This window comes from Cygnus olor, chromosome 1, assembly GCF_009769625.2.
Source record: "Cygnus olor isolate bCygOlo1 chromosome 1, bCygOlo1.pri.v2, whole genome shotgun sequence".
In the NCBI taxonomy this organism is placed as follows: domain Eukaryota; kingdom Metazoa; phylum Chordata; class Aves; order Anseriformes; family Anatidae; genus Cygnus; species Cygnus olor.
Window position 1 is genome coordinate 2324935 of NC_049169.1, and position 12430 is coordinate 2337364.

The 12430-nt window shown below is 44.9% G+C and overlaps 1 protein-coding gene across 6 annotated transcripts in view; it reads right to left on the minus strand.

The window, feature by feature from the left end:
- The window catches only part of EXOC4 (exocyst complex component 4), a 382143-nt gene that overhangs the window by 271947 nt on the left and 97766 nt on the right, over window positions 1-12430 (minus strand). For 3 of the 6 annotated variants that reach the window (XM_040546040.1, XM_040546031.1, XM_040546068.1), the window contains exons 8-10: window positions 10834-10979; window positions 6676-6764; window positions 4952-5020 (exon numbers count right to left, since the gene is read on the minus strand). In XM_040546040.1, coding sequence (XP_040401974.1) covers window positions 4952-5020; window positions 6676-6764; window positions 10834-10979 — 304 coding nt within the window. The remainder of the gene's footprint in view (window positions 1-4951; window positions 5021-6675; window positions 6765-10833; window positions 10980-12430) is intronic. The other 3 variants (XM_040546059.1, XM_040546051.1, XM_040546077.1) reach the window with 1 other exon arrangement.

Below are 12430 nucleotides of genomic sequence, written 5' to 3' on the forward strand. Positions count from 1 at the left end.
TGACAGGAGGTTCCTAACATCAAATCGTTTCCCCCTCCCTTCGTCCAACCAACTTTCCGATTCTTCGACGGGTTATCCCTCTTCCTACGGGGCATTTTTAACTGGGACTGCCTGCTTGTTGCAGCGTCTCCTCCAACCAGACAAGAATTACATTGCTTCCTCCCCCCTCCCCGTTGCCTCCGACTGACAGCGTATTATCATACCCATCTCTAAAAGGTGCTGAACCGAATTTTCATTATCCAAAGTGTCAAGATTCGTTTCTGTCATCGGCAAACACGGCTGGCTCCCTCCGGCAGCCCTTCGGTGAATTCAAATGGAACAAGGCACCTACAAATAACTGCATTTTCCCCGGACCTGGCCTTACATTGTGCCCTTGTCAGATCAGATACCATTTGCCTCCGCCGCTATTTCTTGGCGTCAAAATCTTAATTAGCAGAGTTTCTCTTTGATTTCCTTAATTACTTAAAACCTTCTGGTAAGAAATTTTCCATCTTAGAGCGAGAATAGTTAAACAGCATACTGGTGAGCAACCCAGCCCCATCCCCAGTCTTCAATTTGTATCATCGGTGATGTTCAGCGCTTTCCAGTTTTATTTTTCACCTGGCCAACAAGAATTTCTTGGAGATTCTTGTAAGAAATAAAGTTAAAAAATAAATAAATCTGGTATCTGTAGCCTCATTGCAAGAGGCCTTTGTTTCACAGCTCATTTTGCCATCCTTGGTCAGAGCTGGATGTGACTTGCCTTTAGTCCCGTAGTCCTCCTACTGAGTCTCTTGGAGCACACCTGAGATTGACAGCTTGCACAACGCAGGTAATTTTCAGCACTGCTGGTCATGCCCGAACCATTCATCCAAGGTCCAAACTTCTAGCAGGATCCCACCAAAACTTATGAAAAGTGAAGCAAATGGAACTAACCAAAATTTTGAAGGAGAAGAAGGAAGGGTACTGCATCACGGGGATCTTCTGGACAGAAACTGCTTAAATAACTTCATAAAGCAATACAGAATTTTGCTGTTTCAGCTCAGCACGCAAAACGTGCCCAGTAGTTGGGGAAGCACTGCTTTGGGGCATGAATTTCATTCTTCGCTCTATTAAACACTTACTCTGTGAAGCCACGTAACTTTTTTCTGCCTGCCTTGTACAACAAGCACTGCCCTGCCTTCCGGTGGCAATAAGAGCGCACACTTATGAAAACCTTCAGGACACCCACGTAGTAGGAGCAGAGACGACACAATTTCTCAGATAAAAAAAAAGAAAAGAAAAACCCCAAAGGCGCAGTGACAATACAAGAATATTCCCAACGCTCTTACACAGCACAAAGTACTCGTAGGCAGCGATTTCTCCCGGGGTGCTGTGCAGGAGTTCCCACCACCATGCAGAGCTGGCACAGCAGCAGTCCCAGGGCTGCAGAGCCACCTCAATTGACACGCGGCTGTGTCAAGTGTGCCCAAACCATCCTTATATTAACATCTACAGCCTTAATGTATTCAGACTTCAACCAGCACGACTGAACAGAAGACTGAAAGGTGAAGACCGGAAGGTGACTCTGGAATCCTGACCAATTCTGCTTCCATCGTCCTTCCCAGGATGACTCGTCTCATACCGCAGCTTGCACGGCTACACCCTAAATAAAATCCTGCTTCACAAAGGCACGGAGAGGTTTAATAACGTTGAATTGCTCCGAGCTTCTTGGGGGAAAGAAATCAGAAGCCCACATTTTAAGAGGTGCTGAGCAGCTGTGGAGACCATTAACATCCACGGGAACAGCGGCTGCTCGGGAGCACTTCACATTAAGCATTTCATTCTTAAAACCGGCCCAGACGTACGACACGAGCAAAGCTGACCCCGCTATGAACTACCAGGGCCTGTGCTCGCACAGATAACAGAAGCTGGCTGCTATTTTCCATGCTGATCAGCACCCTCCAGGCTCTTCAGATTTTCGCAGTGTACAAAAACATCTTTCACCATTTCTGCTGATAAACTAAGCTGAGGCCAGAGTCACCGTGAGCACAGTACGCACCTGCATTAATTCCCCACGGCCACGGGACTCTGAAACAATACCTGACGTGTTGAGAAGGAGCCTCTAACCGACGCCACCTTTGATGAAGTTACACCACGCCTGAAATTACCAGCCAGCAGCGAGCAGCACGGTGAGACACCGCGTGCTCCGGAGCTCTCCCACCCCAGGGCTTCTGCACGCCGCACACCTGCGAGTAAGAAAATGGCTAACTCGGGTTAGGCACCTGCTGAAATGGAGGTTATCATCCACTGAGCTTTCCCGTTTCAGTTATGGCTTCTTTGGTTTCCTTGCTTTTTTAATTTTTCTTTTTATTTTTTGTTTATTTGCTATGGACGCCAATCATTACGGCTGAACCATTCATCCAAGGTCCAAACATCTATCAAGAGCCAACTAAAATTTAAGGAACTTCAGAAAATGGAAGCGAAGGCAACTCACCCCCAATTTTTTAACGTATAAGAAGTACATCTTTACTCCAGCCACAGCTACAAAAAATTTAGCCAGGTAAACCACTGGAAGGCAGACTTCACGATCCTTGCGCAGTGCACCTGTGCTGGTGAAGGCTGCTCCATCACATGCAAACTAATCCTTCCAGGCATGTACAACGCACATCGCATGTGTACCATGCTTGGTACAATGACACTAACACTATTACCAAAATACTGATTCAGAAACCCAGACATGCCTGAACACTACCTAAAATAGTAGTGTTTTTTTCTCTTAATTCTCTCTTGAAGCCATGTTTTCCTGATACCGATCACATCCAGTTTAATGGAAAAAAAACCAACAAGGTCCCTGCAGACTGCCTCCTGCCTTACTGTGCAGCCCCAGGGACAATCTCCTACCCTCTCCATCCCTCTTGCAGTCCCTGACCCCCTTCTATGGGGAGAAGCCACATATTTCTTCTGTTCCCAAGGATCTGTTGGCAATTGAAGGCAGCAGTGGAATGAAATAAGGGGCATGCATGGGATTCATTCCACTAGCCAGCGACAAGCAACCACCTCTGCAATGAAATACAGCAATGTTTTAGCCTGGTTTCCTAGAAAAATAAGAGTTATCTGATCTTCTGTCTGTCCAACTGGCTGTCCCATCCTCACAACAACTGAGCTGGAGAGCCAATTTCAGCCGAAGGTGACAGAGGCATAAATCCTAAAAGCAGTAAATTCTCAGAGGTCTCGTGGAAACAGACAGCCGTGCAGACAAAGGTGGGATAAACGCGTGCCTCCACAGAAGGAAAAGCATCAGCAGGCACTTGTTAGCTCTCCATGCTGCTGGACCTACCAGCACACTTGCTTCCAAGGCGCTGAGCTGCTCAGTCGGGATGTACTTTGCTTGGTCCAGCTGTGGCACAGGTTGCTTTTTGCTTAACGGGTGCTTCAGGGACACAAGCAGGCGCTGAGGGGTGCCAGGAAGGAAGCAAGGGGGATGAATGTGATGGAGAGACATGGTGAGAAGTGTGGCTAATGAAAGAGAAGTGTTAAGGGAGAACAGGACACATCTGCGATGAACCAGGCTGCAGTCATTCAGCCGCCCGTGGAATAAACTGATTTGCTTTTTAAATATACCTCCATTATTTCAGACTGTCTATGAAAAGAACATCGTATCTGACAAATGGCAGAAGGGCTCTAAGGAGGAAAATGTAAATTCCCCAGCCAGCACTCGGCCAAGACGTACTCTTGGAAAAAAAAGGAAAAAAGAGAAAAAAGAGACAATCATTTTGGGGTTTGGGTTTTGTACAGAAGAAACCACCTCTGACATTGTACTTCTGCAAACATCCCGAGGCACCACATTTCTGTTAGTCTAGAAGGAGATATTTCAGTTACGTACTTGCTTCTGATTTCTTCTTCTTAATGACAATTGGCAAACGACTTCTGTGTCCGACTTAAAGCGAAAAAGACATGGCCTACGTCTTCCTCCTCTGATTTCAGTGGAATAAGACGCAAGAATGAATCCTTCCATCTCTAAATCACTTACAGCCAGTCCCTTTCTCCCACTGAGGGATAATGTCTGCCTTATGCACTGTACTATTTCAGTCCAAACGAGAGAGGTTAATGACAAAGCATCACTCTGATCTTCACACATTTTAAGGCTATCTAAATTAAATTCTTATTTCAAAAAGTTGGCAAGAGCCAAACTTTTATAAGTTCTTTTTTTTTTTTTTTTTTTTTTTTTTTTTAATGCATATGATTCTTTGAAGACCTTTTCAGGAAAAAAGATTTCCTAACAAGCCACCCTCCCCCTGCTGCCACTGAAAAATCATCCCTGTGGATAAGGCTGTCAGGAAGAGAAACTGTGTGGCATTCACAGAAGAGAGAGTGTCACATGCCTGCCTTCCAGTAACCTGATTGAACAATTAAATTGTATTTCTCTTTAAAAGGGGGAAAAAAAAAATCAAAATGCAGATCTTGCTGTGGTCTGGGATTCAGGAAGATTAATGAGCTACCTAAAAGGGAACAGCAGCTTATAATAGAAAGAGAGGATAGTACATTTTTAACATAAAGTTCAAAGGGAAACTTTTCTTGATGGTTAAACAGCAAAGATTTCTTAGCAAAGTCATCTCATCTATTGTCCCTATTGACTCCCTACATTGACTTTTTGTCACCTATTGCGTCACGTCTCAGCTCTTCCGATTCATCCATAAAGGGCAGTATCATCTTGGCCCCATCCATGCTAATTCTTATATTTTGTCCTTTCCTCCTTTGTCAGCTCTTCAGCTTTGTTCTGTCCAACCCCACGCCAGCTCGGCAGCTGAAAGTCTGCGGAGCTCTTTCGCACCCTCTTCTCTTGAAAAACGCTCACAGCCTCCTGCTCGTGACAAACGCTGCCTCGGGATCTGCCTTCTATCAATAAGGGGCTGCTCTTTCAAGAAATCTGGCTGTGCCCAACAGCAACGAGTTCTGAACCCTGAAAAAGAAAGGAGCTATTTCAAAACACCTCCTCGGCTCAGTGCCACAGCAATGGTAACTCTATCCCAAAACCACACGGATCTCAGCCATGGTGCATCTGGAAGAAGAGGCAGACTGTTAATACCTTCATCTTCTGTGTTTTTAAAGCAACAAGGTCAACTGGCCAGATCAGGGCGTGGAGGCAACTGGAAACAACAAAAGGCAACAGCACTACTACCAAAGAGATTTAAAATTTTTTTGAGGGAAGTGCTATGAGCTCCCTGATTGCCCCATCCCTATCCTAAACTTAATCCCCTCGACAGCTTCCAACTTGTTGGCTTTGAATCCAGTTGCTCCACGCAGGCTGCAGAATAGAGTAATTACTGTGGAGAAGTAACTACTTAAATCCTACTATCCATTGGTATTAAAAAAATAAAATAAAAAAGACTGTGCCGTGTAATAGCTTAGACTTAAACAACACCCTGCTGAACTGGGAGATTTCTTCCAGCTGATCCCAGGTACATGTGACAGATTTTGAAGGTGAGAACCTGAGTCTTAAAAGGTGAAGAGCTGTGAGCTGAACACCTTCCAAGTGTGCATAATGGGTGATACCATCATGTAAAAGGCAGGGATCTTCACCCTATTTTATTCCTATGGCTGTGAGATTACAGTGTGGGCAACTGTCAACTTCAGTACATCTTTTTATCTCAGATTCTTCCCTCACAGTCCATGCAGAAGGACCTGAATATTCGCCAGAGAGTGCATCATTACATATTTCATCATCAATATGAAGATCCTCTACAGTCACCTAAGTGAAGCGATCGGTCCACAAGAACACTGTACATCTCTCAGTGCTTCTTACCTCACTGCTTTGGGTTTCACTTCTTGCTGAGCACAACTAAGTTATAAAAGGAGGAAGGGAACACAAAGGCACGCAATAATTCTCTTGTAAATTATAAAATATCCTCGAATAAAAGCCATCTGAAAATTACCATGAGTAAGATTTCAAGAAGTTCCACCCCTGTCCATCACTGTAATATCTGAAGAGTTTATATTATTTTCTTTTTATGATTAGCCCAGTAAGAAACTACAACAGATGAGACAGAAAAAAAATTATTCCTACTATACATTAACATGACAGCCTCAAGATCTTCCACTGCGGTTGCTTCCAAAAGCAAGACTTTTGTGAATTAAACCATTCACAAAAAACGTGAAATGATGCCATGCCCAGAGAACACTTCTCTGTGTATACACAACACTTGTCACAAGCAGTATAAACCAGCAAGAGTGGTCCAACACTTCAAACTCACCATTTTTGAATACTCTAACTCTTCAAGTACTATACAAAAGACACAGAATTGGTCACTTCCAACAGAAACTTCTGATTTCCAATACGAAACGGGTGAGTTTAGCTCCCAGAACAATCCAGAAGCATGACATATGACACAGGGAAATAGACTGCAGATAAAGAAACAGGCATTACCTCCAAGTAACCCAAAAGCAATGCTCACAGTGAGACTTGTTTGTGTTTCATCCTTTGTTTCATGACTAGTTTTTAAGAACTGGACCTTTATCTGAACACACACAGAGGGGAATAAAAAGAAACCCAGCTGCATGACGGAGCAAGAATTAAAGAAATAGACCTTAAATAATAGAGAGATTTAGACAGCCTGGGCAGCAAACTAGAGAGGTACTAATACCTTGACATGGCATGGACAGGATATTCTGCTCCTGCAGAAGAGAATTACCCAAACTAACACATTATTCACCCACCTTGAAGTTCTCCGCTTCTGCTGTACAGCTCCCTCCTCTGCTCACGCAAATAGGCACTCATGCTAATAGCATGGGAAGAGGACTCAAACCTGTAATTAAAAAAAAAAGGGCAGTTAGCCGTCCACAGAGCTGGCCTTCTTGTAAGCACCAGTCAGCTCTGAACAAAATGCACTTCCCTGCGTGGTTAAGGAAAATGACCAAGGCAGACAAAAGCACATTTTTCCTGTAAAACTCCACCACCGATGTACCATATTTTGCCACCTTGGATCCACACAGCTCTGTCGGCAGCTGCCGGTGGCACAGACCTGCCTGCATAGCATGGGGATGCTCTTCTGAGCAGGAATGGCTCCAAAAAATTGGTGAAATCCAAACCAAAGCAAGGAGTTAGTATCAACTACATTGTTACCTAGCATACACATAAAGCCACAAATTAAAAAGTAATACTCTCATTGAAACTAAAATGTAGTAAATTAAGTATTTATTGGATGGCTCCAATACTCGACAAGGATCAGCCTGAGACAAGACATGTTTTTCAAGTAACGGAGCCCCATAAACATGACTTTTGTCATTCACAGTAAAATGGCCTGATACTGCAGGGTCTCAGGGTGGCTCTGAGCTTGCTGGGGGCTGAGCTGGGTGTCCCTGTGACACAAGCATCCCCTTACTGAGGGACCCAAGGACTCAGCCTGAGCTCAGCACTGGGGACATCCAACAAAGAGCAGCCCTGTGTGTGCCCGGGTGGGCGCTGGGCAGCTCTGCCATGGGCACTGGGGACCAAGAAGGGGCAGGCAGAAGGGTCAAGGCATTTTCAAATCGCTGAAGTGGCACAAGATGTCTTTAATGACCAAACTCCTTATAGTGAAGACCTCATGGTGTTGAGGCCCTTCTGCTGGAGAAGGCTGAATCGGCATTAGCACCACCCAGAGGGACACTGCAAACCTGAGCATCACACTACAAAGAAGGGCCGAGCGTTTGGAAGCTTTCTTGTGCAACAGTTTTAAGGTTATTTTTATTAATGAGGCTCTTCTACTTTAATTTGGACTATGAGTGTTAGCATTACTGCGACTGAGCTAATAACCATTTATCAAAACATAACAAACGCAGCAGAGTAATTAAATGAACGATAAACTCTTGGCTTTATATTTGTGATGTGCTCCCTCTTTCCCCTAGTGAAATATTAAACATAACATTATCGCCATGACCCAGAGGTCTTCTCCAGGCATCAAACTCAGAAGCTTCAGGTTAAGGCAAACTGCAGCAACAAACCTGAGTCTCCCCCTGCTGCCCCAGACCTGGCTTTGAGACAGTGACTCCGGTCTCAGCACATCCACTTCTCTCCCACAGCCATCCAGTTTCACTCTCCCATTTCCCCTCCTCTGCTCTTTCCTTGATCTATTCTTCTCCCACGTTCCTATTCCCACTCAACCTCTCTTCTCTTGTAATCCCCCCCTCTCTCCATGCTGACACGCCAGTTGCAAAGCCTGCGTTGATTTTTTGTTTTAAGCACAGAATTGCACATAATTTTAGCCAAGCCTGAGACTAACACATTGGGTGTTCAACACCTGCTTGTACAAGCCACTCCTTTCCCACCAATGCCCAATTTTTGTCTAGCAAATCTGATCTGTAGGGAGACAGCAACCTACACGTGGCTACTTTTTGGAAAAGAAGAAAGCCAGGTTTACGATGGCAGAAGCTACATGAATTCCCAAAGGTTTTGGGTTCTGAGTCAACATTAAACAACTGAACACATCGTGACTTCCCCCGCCCTGTGAGTTATACCCGTTTTCAAGACAGGGAGCCAACGATTCAAAGTCCCTTCCAAATGCTAGTTGCTGCAAGACGCAATTCAAGAGTCCTCATTCTTCCTACTGCTGCTAGATCATAAGTCTTCACATGAACACACCACCAGAGGAAGTTGGATTTAGAAAATCAGCTTCTAACAAGCTATCACAGGGCGCGGCACAAATACCTGCATCGAGCTGCGAGTAAAACACAAGGTGGAGCCCTGCCCTAAGAGACTTGGGAGGTGAGAAATTAAACGCGGATATTCTGATGACAAGTGGATGGCTCCTCCGATTTGGACAGAGCTAATGGAAAGGCAAGAAAAAGCCTCGCAGCCCGGCGCGAAAAAGCACTGAAGATGGGAGAGGAGACAAGAATAACACTCCATCAAACATGCACATCCCCCAGCGGACTGAGAAATTCCATTTCAACGGAGATTTCCATAGATATAGTGACAGCTGACAGAAGACAGATAACCAAATAAGAGCTCCCAATAAGTGCTGCTGTCACCGTGGTGCCGGCGATGACTTGGTGACAAGACCATGAGTGGCAAGAGACACGCTGTTCCTACGAGGTTAGGCACCTTCACTTTAAACAATTACACCTACCTTCACTCTCCGCTGACAAACTAATATACAGGCTTAAATTGCTCTAGGTGAAACAGAGCATCCCTATTCCTCAAACTTAAATGGCCCAAGCACACCCAAGAACAGACGTGGAATGAAAAGGTGAGCAGCCCTATTTTGCTCCGATAGAGATCTGCAAGACGGGGTGAATTCAAAGAGCATAATTCTCAACCCAAACAGCCACGGGAGTGTTAAAAAAGGGGTGGGGAGGAATAACCATAGGCTGTCAAGGTGGCAGGAGACACCTCTGAGATCCTCCAGGCAACATTTAACCTTCTAATAGCAGAAGATTATACAGACAGCTAATCCTGGGAGATGGAGAGAGGGAAGTGCAAAAGCCTTTGGGTACTAAGAGAATACAGCTGCTATGTGCCCATGCCCATGGGGCAAATAACAGGGAGTTCTGCAAGCTCTGGATAATCAAGAAATAAATTTTAGCTGGAAAAAACAACAAACAGCCTGTAAAGAGGCTCTGGAATGTGAAGCTCCCCTAACCACTTGCCCCATCACTCTCAGCCTTTTCCATTACTGAATTTCCCATATTACCTCCCCACACATAATGATCTACCTCAGATTACAAATGGGATGTTGTAGATTAAAAAACCCACCCAGAAAAACCCACCCAGACTTCACCGGCACCCATCCCCAGCAAAATAAAGGGGGAAACCACAAGCTCTCTCCTCCAATCGCTCCCCCCTCCAGCAAACATTTCAGTGGATTTTGTTAAACTCGGGCTTTCTACAAGGGAGAGCAAAGCCTGGTAAGGCTAAATACCTCGCTAATGGGTAGTGAAAGACAGCTCAGCCCTGCAGCAGCTTGTAGTGAGTCCACCCATCAGATACGCTGCTCCTGCTGCAGCTGAGCACGGGTAAAAGGTTACTGCCCCAAGGTGCTGGTATTCCCCAGCACTGCTCTCCTTGCTGCTGTTCCCTCAACCCTACCGTTAAACCTGCATGTTCCCTGAACAACTGCTTTAGAACAATGTCATTGTATATATATAAAAAAAAAAAAGTCATTAAAGAGATTATTTTGGCAGTGCTGAGTTAGGGGGCAGCCACACACGCAGTTACACGGGCAGAGCTGCAGCATAAAATCAAAGCCATGAACTTTCAGCTTGGAGCCTCTGCTCTGAAAACAGCACATTTTGGTAATTCCCCCAGATCCTCAAAGGGCCAAAGAGGATGGACCAGCACAGGTAGTCAAGAGATGAGACAAAAATTCAGCAAAGCTCCTTTGAGTCTCGGTGTACTGGCAAGGCCATCTGTCCTCTCGTAACAGTGCTCCTCGCTCCTCATCCCTCATTCTTGCACATCGAATTTGCACCCCAAATCCTTCCCTCACCCACCTATCCTCTCTCATCCTCTCTCCTCCCAGCCACTTAATTCTTTCCACTTTGAATTAAAGGAACAAGTGATAGGATTAGCCACTTAGTCTATCTAGTAATTATACAGTTATCTTAATTCTCTTTGTCCGGTCCCCTTTATCACCCTTTTTAACAGGTCTTGAACATACTGTGCACAAAGATAGGCTTAACGTATGGCTGCACGCTCTGCAGCAGCTCATGTAATGGGATCCCAACCCCGCAATGAGCCTCTGAAAGAGCTGCACTCTACAAACCAGCCATGAATCCCTAACAGAGATCTTACTGAGGCTTCAGCTTCAGGCATTAAACCTCCATCTCCAAACTTACACCCCACTCCCACGTGAAACTGCGATTAACGGCCAGTTTTAAGTGCATCCTGGCACTTACTTGAACAGAGGGTTTTTAGGCCTTTGTGGTTTCTTCTTCGCAAAGAACGCTGCGAATTCTCTCCCCGAGCTGGCATAGCTAAGCTGGGTGGATGGCTCCGAGGCGGTGCGGGTGTTCTTCATATCCAGATATTCCGTCAGCAGCATCTGGGAGCAGAAGGAGGAGGAACGCTGCATTAGAGACACAACAGCATTGCACTGCGACTCGGAACGTCTAGGATCTTTAAATACTATACAGGACTGGTAATTAACAAATCAACGGTTTTAATTAACAGAAACTCAGCTTTATTTTCAGAAATGAGATCCTAGTAACCTATATGCCACTGTCACTGATCTGATAAAAGCTCATCCTACATTACTCGACCAATTCAACCTGCTACAAAACCCTGATGCTATTGAAGGTATCTTGCAAGAATCTTGAGTTGCTTGAGCGTGTGTGCAGAGAAAAGCAATGAAGCTGGTGAAGGAACAAGAAAAAAGAGGTACGAGGCGTGACTGAGGGACGTGGGGTTGTTTAGTCTGGAGAAGAGAAGGCTCAGGGGAGACCTCATCACTCTCTACAACCACCTGAAAGGAGGCTGCAGGTTTCTTTTCTCAGGTGACAAGTGATAGGAAGCAACAAAATGGTCTCAGGTTGCACCAGGGGAGGTTTAGGTTGTACTTTTGGTAGAATTTTGTCATGGACAGGGTGCTCAAGCATTGGAACGGGCTGCCCAGGGCAGTGGCGGAGTCCCCATCCCTTGAGGAATTTCAGCGACGTGTGGACGTGGTACCAAGGGACTTGGTTCAGTGATGGGACTCCGTAGGTCAGGTTGATGGTTGGACTTGGTGATCTTGAAGGTCTTTTGCAACCTAGAGGAATCTGTGATTCTACAGATTCCCCACTCCTCCCCAAACTGATTCCAACACCTGTAGCTACAGGGAGATGGTGGGGGGCTTCTCAGCTGACCTGTACAGACTGATTACATACCACAGCTCCTAAAAACATAAAGGTCACCAATATTGATATAATCCACTACAAAAACACAGTTTACATATGGAGAAAATTTACGGGCACGTGTATGCATATTTGTATATATAAATATAAAACATGCATGTGTAAATTCATGTGGATATACTAAGGGTCACGATCACTGTTGGAAAAAATCCTGGGAATGCTGCAAAAATTGCCCTTTAATAGCTCCCAAACCGTTGATTTTTTATTTATTTATTTATTTATTTTTTAACCACTGAAAATACAAATTCCCACAGTCATCAGTTCTTCAAACTCAGTTTAAATTTGATTTTCTTCTAGCCTAATAACTTCAGAGAGGGGTTGGCGGGTGCCTTTGTGAATGGGGTCCTTTTGTGAAACCCCTGCAGCCCGAAGTGCTGGTCTGGTGTTTGGTGCTGCTCAAGTAACTCCACGGTGCAGAAGCAAAAACAGATTCAAAGTCACTCGCTTTTAATTTCACTGTGTCTGAAGACGGAAAGAAACCCCTTAAAAATTAACTTTTGTCAGTGCTTTCAGAAATTCATTATTTATGTTCAGAAAACTCTACCTACTTGGAGGCTATTAGTAATGTGTTCCATTTCAGTAATTAGCTAGTCAAAGCCCA